The sequence below is a fragment of the Rana temporaria genome, chromosome 3, assembly GCF_905171775.1.
Source record: "Rana temporaria chromosome 3, aRanTem1.1, whole genome shotgun sequence".
NCBI classification, from domain to species: Eukaryota; Metazoa; Chordata; class Amphibia; order Anura; family Ranidae; genus Rana; species Rana temporaria.
In genome coordinates, this window is record NC_053491.1 from 95734015 (window position 1) to 95761563 (window position 27549).

The 27549-nt window shown below is 45.4% G+C and overlaps 1 protein-coding gene across 2 annotated transcripts in view; it reads left to right on the plus strand.

Annotated features, from left to right (window-relative positions):
* Positions 1-27549, plus strand: part of NPTN (neuroplastin) — a 108263-nt gene that overhangs the window by 53658 nt on the left and 27056 nt on the right. For both annotated transcript variants that reach the window (XM_040343024.1, XM_040343023.1), the window contains exons 4-6: positions 6319-6416; positions 13686-13819; positions 25998-26271. In XM_040343024.1, coding sequence (XP_040198958.1) covers positions 6319-6416; positions 13686-13819; positions 25998-26271 — 506 coding nt within the window. The remainder of the gene's footprint in view (positions 1-6318; positions 6417-13685; positions 13820-25997; positions 26272-27549) is intronic.

Here is a 27549-nt window from a genome sequence, read left to right on the forward strand (position 1 = left end):
GAGGGAGGAATTCCACAGGAACACACCAGGAGAGATGTGAGGGTGTACTCTTACCAGACACGTAGGACCTCCTGTTAGATGGGGGTCAAACAGGCATATAGATCCACTTGATCCAGAAAAGGGAAATCTCAGGGTAATGGACTCCTCGGCTCCCAGCTGGTACTCTCCGGATGCATATAGGTAGTTCTCTCCTCGTAAGCCACTCCGCTCTAAAACTCCATATCCCAATGGAATCACCAGGAGGGAAAACAAAGGAACGAGGGCTTGAGATGGTGAAGTACCATAACAACTGGGTTTATTTAAAAAACGTATACATTATATATATATATATATATATATATATATATATATATATATATATATATATATATATATATATATATATATATATATATATATATATACACACACACACACACACACACACACACACACACACACACACACACACACACACACACACACACACACACACACATACATACATACATACATACATACATACATACATACATACATGTGTGTGTGTATATATATATATATATATATATATATATATACACATACATACACACACACACTAAACGTTTTAAAATTACCGGCACTAACTAACATAAAAAACAAAACGTATGCCCGTGCTTCCGGGGTCACGTTAACACGGTGACGTCAGTGCGTGGCTCCGCCCTGACATGTTTCGTCATACATGACTTTATCAAAGGGCACGGGTGACGCACTGAACAGTCACCTTTCATATACCCACGGAGGAGCAACCAAGCCTCGCTCTCATCAGACAATGGCCAATGGAATCCGCCCTAATTTATCCCTCTCAACAAATGGGAGACGCAGAGATTATTTTAAGAGCGGATGAAAAAACGGAGACACCGGAAGTATCCAAAAGAGGGCTGATCACTTTAACACAGATAAAAATATCTTGTGATATGGATCAAGTTCCACTTTACCACCCTAGAAGGGTCGTCTCCACCCAATCTCTAATCTCCAAGCATCAAAAATGTGTTAGGCAGCATTAACATGGTTAGGCTGATTATCACAATATATGCAAATAATAACTTGCATACAAGCAGATAACCACAGATACATCTATTCCTCATTAAAGTGGTGATGGAACAAAGGCAAATATATATATATATCATTCTATAAGTTATGTAAAGAAAAATATAAGCCATATAAAATGTTTAAATTGAAAAGCAGAATGGACTTACACTCTGTAGAGCCATCTAGTGGATAAAAAGTGGAAGAACAACCACAATATTCAATCATCTAGGTAATACCATCTAATGTCTCACAACAGTAATATGGACCAAAAAATGTCAATTCATTCATTGAAAGTTTACATGAATGCAAACACTCATATGGAGCTAGAGATTATATTAGTTAAATCAACTTTGGTGTTAGAAAAGTCACTCCAAGTAGCACAAAAACACAACCCAAATGAAGAGTAGGGTTCGCCACACATCTGTAAAAAAATAATTTTATATCCCAAACCATACATAGAAAAGAGGGACAACGTCTCAGGAATTATCCAAAAAGGCATTAACCTCAATATCTACGTTCAGCCCCCGAGGCCTAAGGCACCCGACCCGATTAAATCCAGCTCATCTCAAGCTTAGAGATGGCTCTTCTTTTAGACCCTCCCTCTCCAATGGGGTTTCAAGTTGTCGATGGCCACAAAGGAAGTACCACTAGGGTCTCTTGCGTGTACTTCTCTGTAATGGCGAGACACTGAATGCTTTTTATAGCCTCTTCTTATATTTCCTATATGCTCATTGAACCTTACTTGGAAAGACCTTATTGTGCGTCCAATGTATTGTAATCCGCATGGGCAGGTCAATAGATAAACCACATGAGTGGTCGAGCAGGATCTTATATTGAACGTTTGGGAAGTGCTATTAGACGTGAAACTCAAAGTTTTGCGCTCACTTATTGCATTGATTTTACACACAGCGCATTTTTTACATTTATGATAACCTATTATGTTTTGAAATAATATAGGTTTATTCGATGGAGGATCACAAACTCCAGGGGCCAGAGAGTCTCTTAATGAAGGAACTCCTCCTAAAGACAACCTGAGGCTGTTCTGGGAGTACAGGGCCTAACACTGAATCTTCTTTAATGAGATGCCAGTGTTTTCGGATCAATTTTTTAATCGTAAAATGCTGACTAGAATAGCCTGTAACGAAAGGCCATGTATAATTATTTTAAACCGCTACTTGATTCTGTTTGTCTAACAGTAATGTACTCCTGTCCACTTTTTCTATTTCACAAGTTTGTCTGTGTAGGTCTTCTGCAAGGTAACCTTTATCCATAAACCTAGAGGTCAAAACCTTTGCCTGTTCATTGTAGTCTTCCACTTTGCTCCAATTTCGCCCCAGGCGCAAGTATTGACTCTTAGGGACTGAGTCCAACCAAGCCCGATGATGGCAGCTATCACGAGGAATGAAAGAGTTCCTATCCGTGGACTTGAAGAATGTGGAGGTCACAAACTGACCCTCCTCCACACGTATCTCCAAGTCCAAAAAATTGACACTCCTTTAGTCCGCCTCATATTTGAATTTGATTCCCCGATCGTTGGCATTCAGGACTTCCATGAAGGCATCCAGGGACTCCCTGCATCCCATCCATAGGAGGACGACGTCGGCAATATACCTAACCCACAAGACCAATTCAGGTCTGCGGTTGGCATAGAGGACGTCGTCCTCCCGTTTGCCCATGATGAGGTTTGCCAAACTAGGGGCAAATTTTGCCCCCATGGCCACACCCCTCTTTTGTAAGAAAAATTTGCCACTAAACCAAAAAAAATTGTGCGTTGTGGCAAACTGGAGGAGATCCATAATAAACCTCTGTTGGACAAGAGACAAATTGGAATCTCTGTCTAGAAAATAGTGAACAGAGGAGATTCCCCATTGATGGGGTATAATAGTATATATAGGGACGTAACGTCCGCAGTAACTAGCCAAAGACCCTCCTCATGTGGTACATTGTTCATCAAGTTGATAACATGTTTGCTGTCTCGTATAAAGGCCGGTAAGGCCCTGACCAGGGGTTTGAAGGTACCCGTCGATATACTTTCCTGCCCTGGAAGAGATCGAGTCTATTCCACGAATTATTGGTCTACCTGGAGGGTGGACCGGATCTTTATGAATCTTGGGCAGGTAGTATATCACTGGAATCCTTGAGGATGCCGGAATGAGAAAAGCTTTCTCTTTTTTATTTAGCACACCCGAGGTATAGCCCTGATTCACTAACTTAATCAGTGTCTTCCTATAAGCTGAACGGGGATCATCTGGAAGTGGAGAATAAGTATCTTTATCTTTTCAAGATCTCTCAAAAGTACATCTCTAAACACCTTAACATTAGGAGTTAGAACTCCAGGGGGGTTAAAAAGTGAAGCGTTGGAAAGATTTGAATGTTGAGCAACTAGATCAACACTCCTGGACTCCTTGATGGGGTTAGACAGGAAAAATCTCTTTACACTCAACTTTCTTGTGTATTTGTGTATATCCATGTGTACCTGGAATTTATTCAATGGTTGAGGAGGGGCAAACTTCAACCCTTTATCCAGAAGAGACACTTCTTCTGGAGTCGGTGTGATAGTACTAAGGTTGAAGATCCCCTGACCTGCTAAACTCTTTTTCTTTTCAGTCTTTGATTTCCGCCCCCTCTGGTTCCTCTGTTGACTATATTCACTATTCCTCCACTGGTCCTGTTGATGAGGATAATTATATGGTCTATCCATTCTGGGGGGATAAAACGGGGGCGGAGGTGGATAATAGGCCTAGCATTTCTATTCCATCTATTCGGAGTATCAGGCTGTTGGTACTGTTCCCAGCCCTGCTGGAAGAGTTCCCTATAGGGACGATAGTCCTGCAAGGGTTGGAAGCGATTACTAACAGGAATAGAGTAATCGTTATATCGTTCCATTTCAAAAGGTCTCCATGGAGGTCTGCCAAAATCGTTATCCTCCCGATAAGGAGGTTCCGGCCTACGATTTTTTGTTTTATTCCTCCAACCTGGAGATTTAGGAGGAGGTCCTTTAGCTTGCAGATCCTTAGGATGGGGTTTCTGTGAGTGAAAAGGCTGGGGTCGAAGTTCTCTCACAGGAGATTTATATGACACTTTCCTAGGACGAAGGATGGGTCTCTTGGGCATATTAGGGAGTGAGCGGGAGTCAGCTGAATTCCCTGTATCTTGATTATAAGGGGGTACAGTATCCATCTCCACTGAACTTCCCTCGTTCTCCTGTAATTTACTTTGCCATTCAAACACCAATCCAGATTTGTAGTCTCCTACATCTCTATTAAACTTTTTATTTTTCTTATTTTTCTGTTTGACTTCCTCCTTTTCCAATCCTTTTTTTCAAACTCAAGGATCGCTCCTTGTATTCCTCGCTATTGTTTAAGGGAGTCAGTCTATCTTTAATAAGTTTAATTTCAATATCAAGACGTGTTAATTTACACAGATCTTGTGATTTGTTTTTATTTTTTCTGCGGCTCACCAGAAAGAACACTAGAGTATCATTACCCCAGGTTACCTGCATATAATGGACAAGCAAATTCTCACCAGAGAGAATTGACTCATTTTTCTTAGGACCAGTTCACACCACAAAAACTCACTCCAAATCCTTTCCGGATGCGTGTTTTTAATGAGTTTATGATGCGTTTCCAGATGCATTCCAGGTGCTTTTTCCTTGTACCCTCCACTATACTAGTGTCCAGTGCATTTTTAAAGCTTTCTAGTGCATTTTTGATGCGTTTTTACTGCGTTTTTTTTCTGGAACTGAAAAGCCCTAGAGGTGACTGAACTGGTGTGAACTCTGCCATTGGAAACTATATAACCTGCAACAAAAATGCATGAAAAGTAGAAGCAAAATGCACTGGATTGCATGTGGTGTGAACCCGGCCCTCAAAGTGAGTCACATACACAATCCTTGGATAATTAAAAAAAAAATCCTCCAGTTTGCCTCCACATCAGGACAGGGGAAAAAAAGGGGTTCCCTAGCTCGTGACAGAACTTGGCTCAACAAAATGTAATTCTGCTTTAGCATAAGTACCATTAAAACCAGAGGGCTTTTTTGCATCACTATTACTCATAGAATGATAAAATCAGTATGTCTTCAAAACACTTCTAAAAAAAAAAGGCACTTTGGGGTTGATACATTTCATGTAACTTCCTGAGGATTTCTTCTGGTGAGCCTTTGTTATATTGCACAAAGATTTTTAACATATGGTGAATGCTTTTAATAATGACATGTGAGTGTGACGCTCATGGTTTTAAAGATGCTGTATTGTGGAAATGTTTGTTTTTCTAAATGTTGTCTCCGAGTCAAGGAAGGAGGTAAGAGTGAAGTTGGGACTTCCTGGCCTGAGAAAAGATGGGTCGAAAATCTAGTGCGACTAACCCCTTTAAAGTGGTAGTAAAGTTTATTTTTTTTTTTTTTTACTTTTACCTACAGGCAAGCCTATAAGGCTTACCTGTAGGTAAAAACAAATCTTCTAAACCTTTACGGTTTAGGAGATATTCCCCTCGCAATGACCCGCTGAATGCAGCGGCGCATGCGCACAGGGGATTTTCAGCTTAAGGCCCGGCACCTGCCGGACCTTGCCGTAAAGAAGTCTCCCGCACGTTTGTGCGGGAGTGACGACATTGCGGCTCCAGCCACTCGCAGCGCTGAAGCCGCGATACCCAGAAGACACACAGAGGGGAAATGTCAGCTGCCTCGGCATGGACCGGAAGGGACACCGGCGGTGCATACTAGCTCATTATGTTTTTTGCCTTACAGGTGTAAAGAAAAAAAAAGTCAGCCGGTTTACTACCCCATTAAGGAGAAGCACTAAATGACCTACTTTGTTATAAGAGGTCTATGCTTTCTGGTTAGCCTTTTTATGATGAGCATTGGGCACGTGATGGGTGCAATTGGTAATAAGAGGACTGTATAACACTCTGGACTTTTGATTTTCACAATTTCACTATATTCCCGCGCTTATGTTGATTCATTTGTTGGAACACTTTATCAACTGATGAATTATTGTTTTTACTCCTAAGCTAGCGCTGATCTATATTTTGTATAGATTTGGAAGCACTGGGGTATAAATTCTATTGGCAGCTGGCTAAATTATAATTAAGAGTGGGATTGGGAGCTATTCCCCGCATGGTTCTTATAAATATATGCACCTTTCTTGTAGCTTCCTTATGTTATGACTATATCCGCTATTACATATGAATTGCAATCATTTTCAGCCTGTTGTAATTCAAACCTTATTTTTATTACCACTAATCGTACTCTGCTTGTTTTGATTATAGGATCCTTAAACCTAAAGCTGACGATTCAGGAGAATATTTGTGTGTATTTACTTTTTCCAATGGTTCTCCATCAGTCAATGCAACCATTGAAGTAAAAGGTAGTTATTAAAAAACAGGAAAAGTCTTTTGAATTAAATGTTCTTTGTAAAAAATAAATAATCTTAAATTGGTCAGAAGATTATTTTCAACATGGTTGTAATAATGTGACCAATCCTGTGCTCATTGTAAAATATGTGACCAATCCTGTGCTCATTGTAAAATATGTGACCAATCGTGTGCGCATTGTAAAATATGTGACCAATCATGTGCTCATGCCCTGCACTTCACTATGTTTGTTCATATTAGATCTGATCAGTTTTCCGTTGCATGGTTTGTGAATCCAAGCAATCAGGATTGCTTTAATCAGCTGGTACATATTCTGGAGAATCAAAAACTGGAATAATTGTAAATCTGTTTCTTCCATATTGTGGTTCACTTATCTCTTCTAGCAGTACTTGAATACATTTGTATAGGTAGCAAAAAATCAGGTAGTAAGTGGTCTGCTTGTAACTGTTCTGATCAAGTTGTAGAATGCTTAAAGTGTTACTAAACCTAAAATGTTTTTTTACCCTAATGCAGGGATAAGCAATTAGCGGACCTCCAGCTGTTGCAAAACTACAAGTCCCATCATGCCTCTGCCTCTGGGTTCATGCTTGTGGCTGTCAGAGTCTTGCTATGCCTCATGGGAATTGTAGTTCTGCAACATCTGGAGGTCCACTAATTGCATATCCCTGCCCTAATGCATTGCTTGCATTAAACGTTTTCAGTGTCCCTGTGCCCCCCTTCCTTGTGTGGAGGGGAAAATGTCAGCCTTTATGCAAAGGCTGCATCTTTTTTCCCCTCTTTACACAGCACTCGAGCAGCAGGAGCAATTGGCTCTTGCTGTGGCCAATCAACATAGCGAGCAGCTGGCTATGGTAGTCCCGCAGAAGTAGAGGAGGAGCCAAGATCGCCGCTGGTGACTCCAGAAGAGGAGAATCGGAGCAACACCACTGCACAGAGCAGGTAAGTATAACATGTTTGTTATTTTAATTAAAAAAGAGTTTAGTAACACTTCACCTGCCCAAAAATCTTTGAAATTGCCATCTGTTGTGCAGCACTAAAGCTGGCCAACAAAATAAGGCAAGTACATTTTCATATGCCTAATCTCTTATATGAAGTTTTATTCATTTATTTTCTTTATCGTACATCACGGGACACAGAGCGGCATTCATTACTATATGGGTTATATGGAGTACCTTCAGGTGTAGACACTGGCAATCTCAAACAGGAAATGCCCCTCCCTATATAACCCCCTCCCATAGGAGGAGTACCTCAGTTTTTCCGCCAGTGTCTTAGGTGTTAGTCATGGTTTAGCTTGCCTCCACATCCTTGGGATTAGGTGAGCTAACCGGTTCTGTCCAAAAAAGCCTCAGCGCTAAAGTGGTCAGTAACCGGACCCCAAACCCTTGGGGTATAGCCCATAATGCTTTTCTTTTTAGAGAGCTGGACCCTGGGCCCAGAACTTAGAAACCTTTGGGTGCCTAATGTTTCTGTTGCTAGAGTGCTATATGGGCCCAGGACAGTGGATCCTTCATAGGAACCCAGGGCCTGAAGGTCTAGACATCCCCACCGAGATGGGGGAAGATTGGGCCTCTTGCTTGGCAAAGTCCTGCGGCATGGAGCAGGTAAGTGAGGGGAAAACTTGCGGAACTTGGTTCTTAGGTTTTTTTCTGGGGGGTCACAGGGGACATGCCTAAAGTTATGCACTGCATCTGGCAAACTAGTCACATATCATAAAGATAGGATGGCTCTATATGTATTATTCCCCATAAGATGTGACCTCCCTTGTAGTGTTGGAAAAGCATTGAGTGGGGCCTGTGTGATATAAAAGTATATGTGTGTGTCAGAGAGCTGTGCTTACCTGCAAGCCTCCAGGCGATGCTCCATTCAGTCTTCCTCCTCACGGCCTGCAAAGCAGGCAAAACGCTGACCTCCTCATGGTTCCAGGCTGCAGGCTGCAGTTTGCTGGAGCAGAGAGGTCCCTTCCTCCCAACCCCACCCCCCCCTGTCGGGAGGGGCATTTCCTGTTTGAGATTGCTGGGGGGGAAGGGCGGGTCAGTGGCTTAAGGAAGGGGCGGCCCTTCCTTGTTTGTTCCATATAGCTCATTCAATACTTTGGAACTGAGGAGGAAAGACCAGAACGGCAAGCACGGGGCGCCGAGGACACACAGTGGCCAGAAAGAATATTGCAGTCTTCAGAAAGACTGTTTTCAAGCCTAGGAATAGGCTGTTTCTTTTCCATCTCATAGTTTTTCTTGCAATACTACTCAGGGGGACAGAATGTTTTTTCTTTCCTAGATTTAAAAAAAAAAAAAAAAAAGATTTTTTTTGAAAAAAAAAAAAAAAAAAAAGTGTCATCTAGGGGAGAGGAAGCATTTTTTATCCCCCAAACAGGTGTTTGGGCATTTAACTATTTATAAGTCCCAGGTACCAATAAGTAGCAGGTGTACCTCGGTATTGTACCATGGCATCAAAAAACAAGGGTACAAGAGGTGGGGATTCCCCCAGAGAGTCTGAGGTCTCGGACAATGCTATGCCGCTGCTTTCCCCACAGGGAGCCTTGGGGCCATCGGGATCTGGGGCTGGAGCTGACGCGGGTCAGTCCAACCCTAAGATGGTCACGGAGGAGGTATTACTCACCTCTTTAAAAGAGATGCAGAAAAGCATGGGTAAAATGATAGCCGCAGCTATGCGGGGCAGTAAGCGGAATAGATCTCCGTCGCCCGAGCGCGGACCCTCAGAAGAGGAGGTCCTTTCCTCAGGGGAATTGGACGACCTCTTGGACAAGGACCAAGTAGGTTCAGGGATCGAAGATCCGGATACAGAGGAGTCTGGGGCAGTCTCCCTGAGGGAGAGCTGGTGGATTCAAGGATTGTCGGACTTGGTCCATAGGGCATTCAACTTGCCAGTACCAGATCTCCAGGTATCGACGGTTTCAGCTTTGGGCTCACTGAGGGCGCCTCAAAGCAATGCTGTGTTTCCGATCCATCCTCTATTAGAGGGAGTTTTGTTCCAAGATTGGAACAAGCCAGATAAGATCTTCTTACCACCTAAGAAGTTCTCTGTCCTATATCCTATGGAAGAAAAATTTTCCAAAAGATGGGCTACTCCTGCAGTGGACGCAGCCATCTCATGTGTTAACAAATCGTTAACATGCCCTGTAGAAAACATACAGGTGTTCAAGGATCCAGTTGATAAACGCTTGGAAGCACTACTTAAGAACTCCTTCACTACTGCAGGGGCAGTAGTACAGCCAGCTGTGGCTGCGATTGGGGTCGCTCAAGCATTATCGGATCAATTTAAGCAGATGCTTAAACTTATTCCTGCCCAGCAGGCAGAAGAATTTTCGGATGTCCCTAAGGCCATATGTTTTACGGTAGACGCAATCAAGGATTCTATCCAGCAAGCGTCACGTTTATCGTTATCCCTTATCCATATGAGAAGACTCTTATGGTTAAAAAGCTGGGAGGCTGAGCCCCCATGCAAGAAGCTCCTGGTAGGGTTCCCCTTCCATGGAGGACGACTCTTCGGAGAAGACCTAGATAAATACATTCAGACCATTTCAAACGGCAAGAGTACTCTCTTGCCAACTAAGAAGAAGGTTCAGGGGCCTGCGTTTAAACGACAGTATTCCCCTGGGCAGGGGCCCTCTAATGCCAAGCAGTATCGACGGCCTCCTGCAAAAGCAAACTTCGGCTTCAACAGCAAATCACAAGGACAGGCTGTTAGAGGCAAAAGGCAGTGGTTTCGCAAACCAGCAAAACCAGCCCCCAAGCCAACCTTATGAAGGGGCGCCCCCACCCACGAAGGTGGGGGGAAGGCTGCGACTCTTTTCAGAGATTTGGGAAGCCAGCATTCCCGACGAGTGGGTACGGTCTTCCGTGGCCACAGGCTACAAATTAGATTTCCTAAGGTTTCCTCCTCCTCATTTCCAGGAGTCGAGGATTCCAAACGATCCGCCTCGGATTCCGGCCAGCCTGGAACAGGGGCTGGGTTTCTACTCCAACCTATTCATCATCCCCAATGGAGATGTCAGGCCAATTTTGGACCTAAAGATGGTAAATGCATATCTAAAGATCCGCTCATTTCGGATGGAATCCGTGCGGTCAGCAGCTGCCACACTCCAGAAGGACGACTTCATGGCGTCCATAGACATAAAGGATGCCTACCTTCATGTTCCAATTTATCAGCCACATCAAAGATATCTACGCTTCATGGTGGCTTTGCGTCACTTCCAATTCGTGGCGCTTCCCTTCGGGTTGGCTACGGCCCCCCGGGTGTTCACGAAGGTCCTAGCTCCGATCCTAGCCAAGCTAAGGATCCAAGGGGTCACGATCCTAGCATACCTGGACGACCTCCTAGTCATAGACCACTCGTCTCCCGGCTTGGAGCGAGCAGTGGCCCTCACGGTCCAATACCTCGAGAGGTTCGGCTGGGTCCTAAATCGAGAAAAGTCAGCTTTCCAGCCCACAAGGCAGTTGGAATATCTCGGCATGAGATTAGACACAGAACAACAAGGAGTGTTCCTACCTCTGAGGAAGGTAAAAGCCATCAAGGAATTAATCCTACTGGTTCTAAGCAAGAAAGAACCGACTATTCGCCTATGTATGAGGTTACTAGGCAAGATGGTGGCCACATTCGAGGCGGTACCATACGCCCAGAGCCACACTCGCATCCTACAGGCAGCCATCCTGTCAGCATGGAGCAGAAGGCCACAGGCCTTGGATATCCCGTTGCCGCTCTCATCAAGAGTCCGACAAAGTCTGTGTTGGTGGTTAGACCCTCAGAATCTACTGAAGGGGAAGTCTTTCAGCCCAGTGGCTTGGAAGATAGTGACCACAGACGCCAGCCTGACGGGCTGGGGAGCAATTTTGGATGGTTGCACTCGCCAAGGTACTTGGGCAAAGCCAGAGAAGCAGTTGCCCATCAACATCTTGGAGCTCAGAGCTGCTCGACTAGCCCTCAGGGCTTGGACGTCAAAATTGCAGGGGTTCCCGGTGAGAATTCAATCAGACAATGCCACGGCCGTGGCATACATAAATCACCAAGGGGGAACCAGGAGTCAAGCCGCTCAGAGAGAGGTGAGCTTGATTCTCCTATGGGCAGAGGCTCATGTGCCCTGCATATCGGCAATATTCATTCCAGGAGTGGACAACTTTCAGGCGGACTTCTTAAGCCGCCAGACTCTATGGCCGGGGGAATGGTCTCTGCATCCACAAGTCTTTCAAGCACTCTGCCAAAGATGGGGAGTGCCGGACGTGGATATCATGGCATCGAGACTCAACAAGAAACTAGACAGGTTCATATCCCGCTCAAGGGATCCGATGGCCTGCGGAACCGATGCGTTGGTTTGCCCTTGGCATCAGTTCAAACTTCTTTATGCGTTTCCCCCGCTCCAGTTACTACCCCGCCTGCTGCGCAGGATCCGGGTGGAGCACATACCAGTCATCCTGGTAGCTCCAGCATGGCCCAGAAGGGCATGGTACTCACTAATCTTAAGGATGGTAGTGGGAGACCCTTGGACTCTTCCTCTACGGCCAGACCTGCTATCGCAAGGTCCGATCCTCCACCCTGCCTTACGGCATCTAAATTTGACGGCCTGGAAGCTGAATCCCTGATTCTCAGGGGTAGAGGTCTGTCTCAGAAAGTAATCTCTACCCTAATCAGAGCCAGGAAACCGGTCTCTAGGGTGATTTATTACAGGGTCTGGAAGGCCTATGTAGGCTGGTGTGAGTCCAAGCGATGGCTTTCTCGCAAATTTACCATCGATAGAGTATTAAGTTTTCTCCAGCTAGGAGTGGATAAAGGATTGGCATTAAGCACAATCAAAGGACAGATTTCTGCTCTGTCAGTGTGGTTTCAGCGGCCGCTGGCCACCCACTCGCTGGTTAAGACCTTCCTTCAAGGGGTCTTACGTATTAGACCTCCAGTTAAATCCCCGCTTTGTCCGTGGGATTTAAATCTTGTTCTGTCAAGTTTACAGAAACAACCGTTTGAGCCGTTGGCTGATATTCCTTTTGGTTCTACTGACAAGGAAGTTAGTATTTTTGGTTGCCATAGTTTCCGCAAGAAGAGTTTCGGAGCTGGCAGCCTTATCCTGTAAGGAACCATATCTTGTTTTTCATAAGGACAGGGTCGTTCTCCGCCCTCATCCTTCCTTCCTACCGAAGGTCATATCCAGTTTTCATTTGAACCAGGATTTGGTATTACCATCCTTCTTCCCTAAACCTACTTCCAGAAAGGAAGGGTTGCTGCATACCTTGGATATTGTCAGGGCCATGAAGGCCTATCTTAAAGCTACAAAGAAGATCCGGAAAACAGATGTGCTGTTCATTCTACCGGATGGGCCCAAGAAGGGGCAGGCAGCTGCAAAGTCCACCATTTCTAGGTGGATTAAGCAATTAATCACTCAGGCCTACGGCTTGAAAGGGTTGCCTCCTCCAGTATCATTAAAGGCTCATTCTACTAGAGCCATGGGCGCCTCCTGGGCAGCACACCACCAGATCTCTATGGCTCAAGTTTGCAAGGCGGCAACCTGGTCTTCTGTCCACACGTTTACAAAATTCTACAAGTTGGACGTAAGAAGGAATACTGATACTGCCTTCGGGCAGGCAGTGCTGCAGGCTGCAGTTTGAGACCCTCGGATTCCGGGGGCTCCTCTTTTTTGAGTTAAATTTAAAATTATTTTTCTCAACTAAGTTGGATTTATTATGATTTGAGTATATCTCTAAATTAAATCCTTTTGTCTTGGAGATGTTCTCCCTCCCCTCATTGTAAGCATTGCTTTGGGACATCCCATATAGTAATGAATGCCGCTTTGTGTCCCGTGATGTACGATAAAGAAAAAGAGATTTTTAATACAGCTTACCTGTAAAATCTTTTTCTTGGAGTACATCACGGGACACAGAGCTCCCACCCCTCTTTTTTGAGGACCATTTTGGGAGGCATACTGCTTGCTACAAAACTGAGGTACTCCTCCTATGGGAGGGGGTTATATAGGGAGGGGCATTTCCTGTTTGAGATTGCCAGTGTCTACACCTGAAGGTACTCCATATAACCCATATAGTAATGAATGCCGCTCTGTGTCCCGTGATGTACTCCAAGAAAAAGATTTTACAGGTAAGCTGTATTAAAAATCTCTTTTTTTCCCACATTTTTAGCCCAGCTATATTGCAGGGCCATAAATGTTCAGGTGAAAGTTTGCCTTTTTAGTCTTATATGGAGAAAAACAGATGCTGGCATAAATAAGGATATCTGTTTATTTGCTGTGTTTTTCTTGTTTTCAGCTGCTCCAGAAATCACTGGGCATAAAAAAAGCGAGAACAAAAATGAAGGCGAAGAAGCTCTTTTATATTGTAAATGTGTAGGATATCCACATCCTGAGTGGACTTGGTTCAAGTTGATTGATGACGTGCCAAATGTAAGTACAGCAAACCTTGTAAATGATGGCTCCAAAATCACTGCTAATAAAAATAAGATGACATTGGAAGTTGATATTTTTGTGTTATCTAGTGAAGACCCAATTGAAAAGAATGCTGTGTGGACTATTTGGAACAATCAGATTCTATATAAAATATGTTTCTATATATATCATGAGGCTCGGTTCACACTAGATGCGGTGCAAATTCACAGGGAATTCACTGCAAATCCGCATTGCATCTAAATCGCAAACCTGTTCATGCGAACAGATTGCAGGGTGTATGTTCTCGACACCCCGCTATCAGTTTGCATAATGCAGCACGATTTGCAGAATCAGATTGCATGGGTGTAAACACCCATGCAATCTGATTCTGGTGCAGACAAAAAAATGGGATGTTTTTGCTTTAGTTCTGCTTTAAAGCATTTTATACAGCACAGTGCTTGTGCTGTGTCATTTGGCCTCCTCGATCATCTGAAATACCTGGCTGATCCTGCCAGTTTCTACCTTCCCCCTGTACTTTGACCATGATATATCAGGGCTTCTGAGTGTTCTAGTGCCCGTGTTTTATAAAAAAAATATTAAAGATTTCTACTGGTTTTAACAAAGTCTTCCAGTGATCACATGATGCCATGCTTTCTGCTCCTCTCGAAGGATGAGCTCCAGCGTGTTCGCATAGTACACGTTCAGAACACGCCAGGAAGTCTGCACGGCGCTGTGCTAACAGCCAGGGAGACCTTTCCCGATGCTCGGCTGCAGAGATCGGGAAATGTCTCCCTGGCTGTGATTAGCGCAGCGCCATGCAGACTTCCTGGCCGGCTCTGCACATGTACTATGCGAACACGCTGGAGCTCATCCTTACTCCTCTCCTCCCTTGCTGATGTCAGCATGGGAATCTCGGCTGGAGTCATCTCGCTGAAAGACCATTTTAAAACGGGTAGAAATCTTAAAAAAATAAACAAAAAACAGACACTAGGCTGCAGCTTTTTATCTGACAGAGGGGATGAGATGGTGCCTTAACACCCTTGTTGATCATAATCCAGGATATTTTATGTTTCGCAGCTGTGACATCAATAACAGGTGATTTCCATGCTTGTGCAATTTTTAGCTGCAAGAAAGATGAAAAATGTGTTCGAAGATATCTGGGGATCTCTTCCGACAGGTCAGCGAACAGTGCTGTCTTGGCACCTCTGGGGATGTTCTGTCCCCTCACTGAGTAGACCAAATTAAATATCCTGATCCAGAAGGGTCGGGCCTTCGGACAGGACTACCAGACATCAAACAGATCACCTTCTTGTACACATCCCTGAAAACATAGGGACGAGGTCCCAAGATATATATTTGCCAGCCTAGTCGGAAACCATGTACCAGCGCAAAACATTTTATTGGCCTCCACCAAGGAAGTGTTAAGTATGCCCTTGTGCACCATGGTCGACCATTTTGTCCACACCACCTCCCCAGTCGTCGTCTCCCCTAGACCTTTGTGAATAAAAAAATAGTAAAGTGACAGTTGATGATACGCTGAGTAAATGGATACCTCACATGTCACGATTTAAATTTGCGCACAAACTTCAGTACTTAAAAATCTCCCCCATAGGCGACTCTTTACATTTATTTTTTACATGTTTAGAGTTAGAGGAGGTGCTAAAAGTATCTCTCACACGCTAACATCTGCCGTGATACCTCATATGTGTGGTTTGAACGTTGTTTACATATGTGGGAGCAACCTACATATGTGTTGGCTTCTGCGTGAGAGCTTGTGTGGATGGGGGCGCTTTAATTTTTTTTATTTTTCCTTTTTAAAGAAATATTTTTTGATCACTTTTGTTCCTATTACAAGTGATGTAAACATCCCTTATAATAGGATTGGTGCGTGACAGGTCCTCTTTATGGAGAGATGTGGGGTCTAGAAGACCCCACATCTCTCCTCTAGGCAGGAAAGTCTGTAGCTGCAGGCATTCAGATAGCGGCACTGAAAGCCCAGGATGTTAAATGATGCCCAGCAGTCGGCAAGTTGTTAAAGATCATAGATTGCAACGTTTTGGGAAATACGAGTGAAACTGGAATGGGGAGTGACCTAAAATAGTATAATGGTATAGTAAGATGGTATAATATTTGAGGAAGGACCATCTTGGCGGCTGCTATTCTGCCCATCCAAGAAAGATCATGGGTTTGCCAGATCTTCAGGTCTTGTTCTGTAGAGTCATAGAGAGGGGTGTAATTTGCTCTGTACAGTGTAGCAATGTCAGAGGTGAGTTTGACCCCAAGATATGGGAGCATCTGTGTACTCCATTTAAAAGAAAAGGATGTCCAGGGTGGGGGTGGACTGCGGACGGGCGGTAAAAGAGTGCCCCTATCCCCTGGGGAATGCTCTGTTATGGAGCCATGGACCAGGTACCTGGGTAGTAAAAAAAAAAGCAGGATAAGGCATTTATGGGTGCGCTTCTCACTGCTGCAAGGGACTCTCTTTAGCTGGATAGAGCAGCTGGGTTTCCGCCGAGGACTCTGTCTTTTTTGAATCACGCAAATCAGACCGCTCTGTGTAGGTTTTATCCTTCTGTGCCCTTCTTTGATAATTTCTAAGAGGCGGAATGAGAACAGCCGCTGAGGGCTTTTGTAGTCCCTCACCGCCGGGCAGTTCAGTGCCCCTTTGAGGAGAGCCTTTTCAAAAGGTGGGCTTCTTCTCCGGTGGTGGACCCTCCGGGTGTCATGTATAGGTGACCACTCTCCCTATTGCGGGAACCCCCGCTTGTATGGATCTGACTGATGGAAGATCCGAAGTACTGACGCGTTCCATGTTTACCATGCTGGGGTCTGACTTGCGGTCTATTGTGGCCACTACTCTGGGGTCTCAGTCGGCGCTGGCGCCATTTTATGGGAGGTTTTTCAATTGCATTGAAAACTCCCATTGGCGGCCATTTTGACGTAGCCGTGCTATGGCGCAGCTTACATTTCGGTCGGCCATTTTCCTGTGGCCGCGTTCTGAACGCTCGGCGGCCATCTTGGAGTAGTCCTGACCCCTAGTGCTGTATACAACTCACGGAGTGAGCATTTTGCACCAGACAGTGGAGGAGCACCGACTCTTAGGCCCCATACACACGGGAGGATTTATCCGCGGATACGGTCCAGCGGACCGTTTCCGCGGATAAATCCTCTCGAGGATTTCAGCAGATTTTAATGCGATGGAGTGTACTCACCATCGCATTGAAATCCTCTGGCGATGACGTGTCGCGCCGTCGCCGCGATTATGACGCGGCGACGTGCGCAACGCTGTCATATAAGGAATTCCCTGCATGCGTCAAATCATTACGACGCATGCGGGGGATCCCTTCGGACGGATGGATCCGGTGAGTCTATACAGACCGGCGGATCCATCCGTTGGGATGGATTCCAGCAGATGGATTTGTTTGGCATGTCAGCAAATATTCGATCTGCTGGAATCCATCCCAGGGGAGAAATATCCGCGGAAACAGATCCGCTGGAGTGTACACACCATAGGATCTATCCGCTGAAACCCATTTGCTGGGATTTTTCAGCGGATGGATTCTATCGTGTGTACGGGGCCTTAGGCTAGCGGACCAGCTGGTCCAGGGCCTCATATAGGTCTGTGATGCTTCATTGAATGCTGCGCCCTTGTTATCCAGGGCTTCTGTTTCAGAATGGTTTTATGCACATGGTGGTGTAGTGGTTAACTCCATTACTTGGCAGCAAGAGAGTCATTGGTTCGAATCCGGACACTGACACCAATCTGCCTGGAGCTGGCATTGTCGCTCAATGTGTCTGCGTGGGTTCCTCCGGGAACTCCGGTTTCCTCCAAAGGCATGTGTGCATACACTTACATAATATACATACAGGTCATTCTCAAAAAATTAGCATATTGTGATAAAGTTCATTATTTTCTGTAATGTACTGATAAACATTAGACTTTCATATATTTTAGATTCATTACACACAACTGAAGTAGTTCAAGCCTTTTTATTGTTTTAATATTGATGATTTTGGCATACAGCTCATGAAAACCCAAAATTCCTATCTCAAAAAATTAGCATATTTCATCCGACCAATAAAAGAAAAGTGTTTTTAATAAAAAAAAAAGTCAGCCTTCAAATAATTATGTTCAGTTATGCCAGTGTTTCTCAATTCCAGTCCTCAGCCCCCCCCAACAGGTCAGGTTTTCAGGATTTCCATTATTTTGCACAGGTGATTTGATCAGTTTCACTGCCTTAGTAATCACCACAGCCTTTTCATCTGAGGGAAATCCTGAAAACCTGACCTGTTGGGGGGGCCTGAGGACTGGAATTGAGAAACACTGAGTTATGCACTCAATACTTGGTCGGGAATCCTTTTGCAGAAATTACTGCTTCAATGCGGCGTGGCATGGAGGCAATCAGCCTGTGGCACTGCTGAGGTGTTATGGAGGCCCAGGATGCTTCGGTAGCGGCCTTAAGCTCATCCAGAGTGTTGGGTCTTGCGTCTCTCAACTTTCTCTTCCCAATATCCCACAGATTCTCTATGGGGTTCAGGTCAGGAGAGTTGGCAGGCCAATTGAGCACAATAATACCATGGTCAGTAAACCATTTACCAGTGGTTTTGGCACTGTGAGCAGGTGCCAGGTTGTGCTGAAAAATAAAATCTTCATCACCATAATGCTTTTCAGCAGATGGAAGCATGAAGTGCTCCAAAATCTCCTGATAGCTAGCTGCATTCACCCTGCCCTTGATAAAACACAGTGGACCAACACCAGCAGCTGACATGGCACCCCAGACCATCACTGACTGTGGGTACTGGACACTGGACTTCAGGCATTTTGGCATTTCCCTCTCCCCAGTCTTCCTCTAGACTCTGGCACCTTGATTACCGAATGACATGCAAAATTTGCTTTCATCCGAAAAAAGTACTTTGGACCACTGAGCAACAGTCCAGTGTTGCTTCTCTGTAGCCCAGGTCAGGCGCTTCTGCCGCTGTTTCTGGGTCAAAAGTGGCTTGACCTGGGGAATGCGGCACCTGTAGCCCATTTCCTGCACATGCCTGTACACGGTGGCTCTGGATGTTTCTACTCCAGACTCAGTCCACTGCTTCCGCAGGTCCCCCAAAGTCTGGAATCGGTCCTTCTCCACAATCTTCCTCAGGGTCCGGTCACCTCTTCTCGTTGTGCAGCGTTTTCTGCCACACTTTTTCCTTCCCACAGACTTCCCACTGAGGTGCCTTGATACAGCACTCTGGGAACAGCCTATTTGTTCAGAAATTTCTTTCTGTGTCTTACCCTCTTGCTTGAGGGTGTCAATGATGGCCTTCTGGACAGCAGTCAGGTCGGCAGTCTTACCCATGATTGCGGTTTGGAGTAATGAACCAGGCTGGGAGTTTTTAAAAGCCTCAGGAATCTTTTGCAGGTGTTTAGAGTTAATTAGTTGATTCAGATGATTAGGTTAAGAGCTCGTTTAGAGAACCTTTTCATGATATGCCAATTTTTTTCAGCTAGGAATTTTGGGTTTTCATGAGCTGTATGCCAAAATCATCAATATTAAAACAATAAAAAGGCTTGAACTACTTCAGTTGTGTGTAATGAATCTAAAATATATGAAAGTCTAATGTTTATCAGTACATTACAGAAAATAATGAACTTTATCACAATATGCTAATTTTTTGAGAATGACCTGTACACACTATGTGTGTGTGTGTGTGTGTGTGTGTGTATTATTTAGAGGGCAACCCTCCCAGGCCGTCAAAAACCCAGCTGGGGGACTAATCCGTCCTTGGTTGCGATAGCCGATCATGCCGGCACCCAAATCCTGCCAATGTATGTAGCCTTCTCTCCCTGTCTCTAGGTGGGAGGGACGGCTTCCTGGTTCACAATTTGGTGAAACCTCCCTGGTCGCCGTTCAGTGGGTCCGTGAGGTGGTCTCTTCGGAGTACTAGATAGGGTTTCCTCCTATCCACAGAACAAAGTTCTTTCCTCGTGTCTTCCTCCACCGGCCTGTCGTTCTGCCTTGGGCAGTGTGGGACTTGCTAAGCTGCGGGGTAATTTTACCTTTCCTGCAGGACTAGAGGTTTGGGGTTTTCTATGGGCCTCAGGCCCTGAATACCTTTTGTGAATGTCGGGTAGTTTTGCATGGAATCCATTCGTTCGGTGGTAGCTGCGCTCCATCCGGGGGACGTCCTGACATCCTCGGACATCAGGGACGCATACATGCATGTCCCGTTTTGCGCATGTCAGTGTTTTTTTCTGTGCTTCGTGATGACGGAGGGTCTCTGTCAGCCTGTGGCTCTCCCTTTTGATCTGGCGTAAGCACCATGGGTTTTCAGCTGGGAGCTCGCACTTATCCTAACTTTGTTGGGACAGCGAGGCTTTGCCTCATTGGCTACTTGGACAACTTTCTTCTGAGAGCAGCTTCTGTGGATGGGTTATTCCCATTCAGACCCTCCGAAGATTCAGGTGGGTGTTAAACGTTTAAGCCAGAAGGTGTAGCTCAGTGGCAGCAAGCCTGCCCTCCATGTGTGCGACCCGGGGTTCAAATCCTGGGCATGCTAGGTTCCGACTCGGTGTTGGAGTATCTAGTGTTGATCCAGACTCCTCGGGGGCAAAGGTCCTTCTTCCCCTGGAGAAATTGCAGACTCTTCAGTCTGCGGTGAAGGTATTGGCCTCACGCAATCTGTCTTCTCTCCGGGCGCCTGCGAGGCGGTGCTGTATGCCAAGTTCCACACTCGGGTTTTTCCATGGGAAATACTGTCCAGGTGGTAAAAATCTCTTGTCTCTGAAATCATCAGATTTCGGTGCGCCACCTAGTCAGTCTGTTTCTTCCTTCCAGTGGTCGGTGTTTACGACGGATGCCAGCCTCACAGGTTGTGAACCTGGGGCGTCCAGTCGGCCCTGAGTCGCTGGACTTGCGTGGACCTACGGCCACACCTCCCTGAATGTGCCCGCTCTCGTGGTCGAGGAGGTTGCAAGGTCGTCCGATCTCGTTTCAGCCGGACAATGCCACGGCCATGGCTTCGGTTTACCATCGGGTATACCGGCAGTCGGACTACTGGAGTCGCCAGATGCTGGACCAGGGCGACTGGTCTTTGTGCTTTTGGTGTTTCGGCTCCTTTGCAGGAGGTGAGCCTCACAGGGCATTGATCTCCTGGCCGCTCGTCTCCACCGCAAGGGTGTCGAAGTTAGTGGCCAGGTCTAGTGATCTGGTACAGACGCGCAAGTCGCGCTGGTGGCCCTGTGGGGTCTCTATCGGCGACTTTTTGCCGTTCCTCCATTGTAGTTGCTTCCTCGGCTGCTCCACAGAGTGGAGGCTGAGGAGATCCCAATGATTCTAATCGCTCCAGATTGACCTCGGCGTCCTTGGTACGCTGATATCAGGCGCCTGGTAGCGGAGGTACCCTGGCGTTTGCCAGGGCAGGGGGTCCCTCTGTCTCGAGGTCCCATACTTCCTCCTGTTGTACAGTCACTGACTTGCTCAACATCGCTATTGGAAGCCAGACTCGGGTCATCTCAACAATGCTGAGGGCATGGTAGTTTTCTTCCGGAGGATCTACCGTCACACCTGGCAGGCCTACATCTCTTGGGGCAAAGGGACGGAGTGACATCCACGGATGTACTTGGTGTGCAGGGTCCTGCTGTTTTTACAGCTTGGAGTGAATATAAAAATTGCTCAATGCACCGTTTGGGGGCAGATTTCAGCCTTGGCTGTGTTCTTTCAGTGGCCTTTTTGCGGCCCGCTCCCTGGTGGGTCCTTTTTTTGTGTGCAGGGGGTTTGTCATATACTTTCCCCTCTTGGCCCATCTCTTCCCCCATGAGTTTTGACTCTGGTGCTCTCGGTTCTTCAGGAATCTTCCTTTTGGAAACCGAGAGATTTTCTCTTGACACTGTCTCAGAAGGTGGCCCCTTTAGTGGCCTTTACCTCTCTTAGAGGGGTTTCTGAGTTGGCGGTCTTGTCTTGCAAGCCGCCATGCTTGATCCTCCATAAGGATTAGGTGGTGGTGCGCCCGCGACCTTCCCTTTTTCCGAAGGTGGTTTCGGTCTTTCGCCGCAATACGGACATTGTTCTTCTGTCCTCGGCCTACGGAGGTTGCCTTTCATACTTTAGGCGTGGTACGCGCTTTGCGGATGTACCAGCCTGCTACGGCTCCGTTTTGGCGTTCTGACTGTCTTTTGTGTCAGTGTCTGGTCCACAAAAGGGCCTGGCGGTCTCGTCGACCACCATTTCTCGGTGGATCAGGCAGGCTGTCATACAGGCCTATGTTCTTAAGGGGCGGGCCCCCCTTTCCGGTCACGGCACTTTCGACCAGGGCAATTGGTGCTTCCTGTTTTTTTTTTTTTTCCCAACATCATGCGTCGGTCTCACAGGTGTGCGAGGCGGCGACTTGCTCGTCCGTTCACGCTTTTTCCAGAATTTAAATGGTTGCTGTTAGTGCATCTTCTGATGCTTTTTTCGGCCGCTATTTTTTGCCGGCGGCTGTTTAACCACTTCAGCCCCAGACCATATTGCTGGTCAAAGACCAGGCAACTTTTTGCGATTCGGCACTGCGCCGCTTTAACTGACAATTGCGCGGTCGTGCGACGTGGCTCCCAAACAAAATTGGCATTCTTTTTTTCCCCCCACAAATAGAGCTTTCTTTTGGTAGTATTTGATCACCTGCGGTTTTTAGTTTTTACGCTATAAACAGAGCGACAATTTTGAAAAAAAATTATATTTTTTTACTTTTTTGCTATAATAAATCTCCCCCAAAAATAAATAAAAAAACTATTTTTTTCCTCAGTTTCGGCCGATACGTATTCTTCTACATATTTTTCGTAAAAAAAACCCCGCAATAAGCGTTTGGTTTGCGCTAAAGTTATAGCGTTTACAAAATAGGGCATAGTTTTATGGCATTTTTATTTAATATATATTTTTTTAATAGTAATGTCGGCGATCAGCGATTTTTATCGGTACTGTGACATTATGGCGGACACTTGACACATTTTTGAGACCATTGCCATTTTTTATAACGATCAGTGCTATAAAAATGCATTGATTACTATAAAAATGCCACTGGCAGGGAAGGGGTTAACACTAGGGGGCGAGGAAGGGGTTAAGTATGTTCCCTGGGGGGGTTGGACTGACTAGGGGAAATGACTGCTCGTTGTTAATACATTGTATGAACAGACAATCAGGCAGTTCTCCCCCTGACAGGACCGGGAGCTGTGTGTTTACACACACCGCTCCCAGTTCTCGCTCTGTAACGAGTGATCGCGGGTGCCTGGCGGTGATCGCGACCGCCAGGCATGCGTGTCGGCGTCAGGGGTGAGTGGGGGGGGGCGCGCGCACGCCCCTCCCTATTGGCTACTCGTATTACTGCGGCGGCTGGTTGGCAAGCAGTTAAAGTTGCACCTCCTCCGTTGAGGAGCTCTGCTTGTTTTGGGGTGAAGTTAAAATTGATTTTAGTGATATATTTCCCACCCCTGGTTTTTGACATTGCTTGGGGACGCCCCACTTGTCAAGATTTAAGGAGCTGTGTCCGTCCATGGACGATAAGAGAAAATAGTATTTTTTTTGTACTCACCGTAAAATCCTTTTCTCTGACTCTATGGACGGACACAGCACCCACCCCTCCTTTTTAGGTTTGTACTGCTTGTTACGAACTGAGGCTGCATGCTGCAGTGAGGATGGTTATGTCTGGAGGGACCGCCCCCTGGGCAGGGGCTGTTCAACTCTGTTAATGTAACATGTATTTAACATGTTTCTGCCTAGTCCTCTCCTGTAAACAAGGAACATAACCCACTTGTCAAGATTTAAGGAGCTGTGTCCGTCCATGGACTCAGAGAAAAGGATTTTACGTTGAGTACAAAAAATCCTATTTCTTTTCCCTATTCTGTAAATATGCTGAATGTGTACCAGCTACCAGAGTTTTGTAAAATAATGTTCGCTCCATATATGTGTTTTGTTGTGTTCTATGTTTTCTACGAAAAAAAGGAAAAGAATTTAAAATCATTGTTTATGGATATTGGGCAATATATGTTAGCCCTGTTGGAGTCCGCATACGTACCGCCATGAAAAATTGGAGAAGGTGGGGTGCCAACTGTACAATTTCTTATAATAGGCTGCGGAGACCTCATCAGGGCCGGAGTCTTAGAAGCCCTGGCTTGTTTAACTGCCAGTACCTCTTCTATCGTTATTTCTTTTGTCAAAATCTATCGTTGGAAAGCAGAGAGAGAAGGGAGAGTGAGATCTCTAAGAAATGTATCCATGGCTTCAGTTGATGGGTTCTCCCACTCACCATACAATGAGGAATAAGAAGTATGAAAAGATTGATTACCGTCGGTGGATTCTGAGTTGAGGCACCATTCATTTGCCTAACCTTAGGGAGCACAGTTCTTTGAAATCGAGGTGTCAACATGCAGGGTAGCACGGTGCCTGGTTTGTCTTTTAATACATAGGAGGCCTGAGTCCATCTGAGACTTTTTGCCACCTTGGTCATCAGGCAAATATTCAGTTCCAGCCGGACCAAATCTATTTTTTTCTCTAAGGTCCAAATTTGGGTTTTTATGTTGGATCAGTAGGTCAGACAACTTTTTCTCGTTGCTGCGTATAAGGGAGACTGCAGTCTTGAGGCAGGACGCTATTTGAATAAGGTGACCCCTGATTGTGGCTTTGTGGGCCGCCCAGTTAATCACTTGAAGTATCCTCTGGGTTATTCAAGGAAAAAAATGATTTAAAGTGGTTGTAAACGACCTTCTTCTTTGTTATTTTTTTTTAAAAGATAAAAAAAAAAAAAAACATACCATGCTTGCCTCCACTGTGCAGTTCGTTTTGCATGGAGTTGCCCCGATCGTCCTCTTCTGGAGTTCCACAGCGGCTGCCCCATCTGTTTCTCTCTCTCCTCCCCCCTCTCCTCACTGAGATGGCTATCTGGGAACTTCAGACCCCTTCCCCCACTGCTAGAACGATCTAAAGAATAAATGACTGCAGATACAACTTGTAGAGGAGGGTTTCTTCTGTGCACCCTCTGAGTCTAGTCACTTAATTTGGGTATATGTAGAGGTTTGAACCACTTAAAGTAAGAAATGGTCCCACCGCGTTCTCTCAATTCGCCCTGCATAACTTGGTTCAGATGTAATGCGAATCGGATGCAACCCAAAACTCATCCGATTCGAATTGATCCATAAAATTACTTTGCTCTTTGTGGTCTGTTAAATATAATACAATAATGTATCGGTTTGATAAGTGCAAAAAATAAACGGTTGCTCCTGCCAGAGAAAGCTTTATTTTCTGCTGAACTCTTTAGTTGGGATTGTTCCTATTCCCTCTGTGGAATACAGAACACCACCCCCCTAAGTTATGGTGCATAAAACAGGGGAATGTGTTCTACAGTCCTAACCTAGCATTTGATCACACAAAGATTGTGACTAAATGCTTCCCCTATTTAAAATGGCACAGTTTACATCTGGGAAAACCCAAAGTGATGTATGCTCATCACATCTGGTTTCATATATCATAAGGACTATCAGCTGTTCCAGTCTCTGATTACCTCTATGATCAGCTGTCGAAAATGTGCCAGCTGGTTGCTCAGGAGGTTGCAGGTGAGCCCAAAAAAGCCGGGTGGAAGGAATATTCCCTCCCGCTGCTTGTAAAAGCAATCCAGTGTCTAATTAACCATCGGCTCTAAAAATACTGGGATAATGCTTACACCTTCACCCCCCTAAATACATATCTGAGCCTGATCTTGACCCAGTAATGTGAACAAGAGCAGAGACCCTCTCTCTCCCCTCAGTTCAGATCCGGCAGCAGAAGCCATTGGCTCTTGCTGCTGTCAATCACAGCCAGTGAGGAGGCAGCAGGGGGAAAAGTCCAGCCGCGCTCAGGTGTTTGTCTTTATGGATGCACAGATCTGTTTTGGCAGCGAGCATGCACAAGTGCCCTCCATAACAAGCAACTTGCTATGGGGGAATTTGGCAAGAGGTAGGGGCCAGGAGTGCAGGCGAGAGCTGTTTGCACTGCTAGAGCTGATGTGCATTAGACACTGTGTACAATCCAAGGACAAGAGGGGAGGAATAACACCTTGGTGAGATATAGGTAGCAGGCTGAAGTTTTGTCTGCTGGCATCAACAACCTAAAGTTCAGAGATTGGGTTTGTGTGGACTTTGATCTTAAACTTGTTTAGTGCTACCCACTACATCTTGTAACTGATAAAATGTTTTCATATTTTGCAGCCACTAAATAATGAGAGTGGACGTATAACTATCACCAGCAAAGAAAACATTACTGAGCTGAAAATCGTAAAGCTGGACATCAATGAGGACCCTGGTGTGTACATATGTAATGCTTCAAATCAGGTTGGCAACACAACAAGCAGCATCATCCTGAGAGTGCGCAGTCACCTGGCTCCGTTGTGGCCCTTCCTTGGCATTGTAGCAGAAATTGTCATCTTGGCGGTTATCATTGTTGTGTATGAGAAGCGCAAAAGACCAGACGAGGTTCCAGATGGTAAGAATGGCATATTGTAATATATATACAATCTTTTACTACATTACAGGAAAGGTGTTTTGGACAAATCAGGGTAAAAGTATACAATACCAGAGAGGAAAAAAAGGCAAGGCATCTGCAAATGCAATTGACTTGCACCAACCTGATCTTTTAGTAGAGACTTTGTTTGACTACATGATGCTTGAAGATGTTTACACAGTGGTTTTTATTTTTTATATTATACCATACACTTGTTGCATTGTATTGGCATTTCCCATAGGCCTGAATGAAATATGAGGTATTTGAGTCTTATAGACAGAGAAGCACGCATTGAAAGACCAGGATTTAATTTATTATCAGTGTATACTTAAAGCGGAGGTCCGCCCACCGCTGCAAAAATTAAAAGCCAGCAGCTGCACATACTGTAGCTGCTGACTTTTAATAATCGAACACTTGCCTGTCCTGGAGTCCAGCGATGTGTGCACGCCGGATCAATTGCGAGTAAGGGAACCCGGCAGTATAGCCTTTCGGCTTCACGCCGAAAAACCCTACTGCCCATGCTTTGCTCCTCTCCTACTGGCCCGGCGACATGGGGAAGAGGAGGGAGCCGAGCTATGATGTCAATACATGTGGCTGAGGCTCCCAGAAGCCGGGAAAGCTACCTGTGAAAGACCTGAACCAGAACCTACCTGTGAAAGACAGGTATGCTGTCTCCTTCGAAAGGTGCAAAAAAATGTGGCACTGGAGGGGGAGGAGTACAATGAGCAGAAGTTCCACCTTTGAGTGGTACTCCGCTTTAACACTTGTGTAACTGCAGGGAGTGCAGCTGTCTTTGACCCATGCCAAATGTTTGTGGATGACCCCATTATGACTTGTGTCTTCCATGCAGAGGCCTAAAGCCTAAAAGAAAAGGATGCCGTTTTAAGGATGATATGATGACTTCAATATGCTGCCCCTTACAATAACACAAGTCACTCATGTTCTCATTCAGTCCAAGGCTGCATCATCACTTTTACTTGTAAATCAAAAAATGGCCTAATAAAATGATTGTATTGTCTTCTGGTCCTCATATGCAATTGCTTTGGGTAGTACATGTGCCACCAACCAAAAGTTTCCAAATTTCGACTTTTGAAGACTGAATTACAAAATGTAGTCGTTTTTCTTTCTCACAGTTAAAAAAAACAATGCAATATTATGCATGGTTTAAAGCATGATGTTCAAATGTAACCACTTAAGGACCAGAAGAATTTGCCCACTTAATGACTAGGCCATTTTTGCGATACTGCACTGTGCCGTTTT